At 67.8% G+C, this 397-nt stretch overlaps 1 protein-coding gene across 1 annotated transcript in view; it reads right to left on the bottom strand.

Annotated features, from left to right (window-relative positions):
- CHCHD10 (coiled-coil-helix-coiled-coil-helix domain containing 10) overlaps nt 1–397 on the bottom strand; it is a 12,307-nt gene continuing 11,910 nt past the window's right edge. The window contains exon 3 of the mRNA XM_009893235.1: nt 1–192. Within this exon, the coding sequence (XP_009891537.1) occupies nt 1–192 (192 nt within the window). The remainder of the gene's footprint in view (nt 193–397) is intronic.

The following is a 397-nucleotide window of genomic DNA, read 5'->3' as shown; positions in this document are numbered from 1 at the left end:
TCAGTGCCCAGCCCTCCTGCAGGGACGGGGCACAGACTCACCATTGCTGTACTTGCACTGCTTCAGAGCCTCGTTGAAGCCCTCGCACAGGGTCAGGTCTCTCTGGTTGGTAGCACATTCCAGGAACTGCTTCATCTCATAGTGGCAGGGTCCATAGGGCGACTGCTGGTACACGGGCTGCTGCCTGGCCTCCTGCCGGCGAGGACCGTGTTAGGGGAGGAGGTCTGGGGGCAGAGCCGCCCCCTGCAGCGACCTCAGCGGCTCCTCGTCACCTCTCAGCGGGAACAGCGCTGTCACCTTGGGCTGCCGAGCGCCTGTCCTTCACCGCACGGCCCAGCGGCCCTCACCAGCGCCGGCGGCACCCTGCTCTGCCCGCCCAGTCCCCGCCGCCCCCCCG

This window comes from Charadrius vociferus, unplaced genomic scaffold, assembly GCF_000708025.1.
Source record: "Charadrius vociferus isolate BGI_N301 unplaced genomic scaffold, ASM70802v2 scaffold999, whole genome shotgun sequence".
Taxonomy (NCBI): Eukaryota; Metazoa; Chordata; class Aves; order Charadriiformes; family Charadriidae; genus Charadrius; species Charadrius vociferus.
This window is presented reverse-complemented; position numbering and strand designations above follow the sequence as displayed.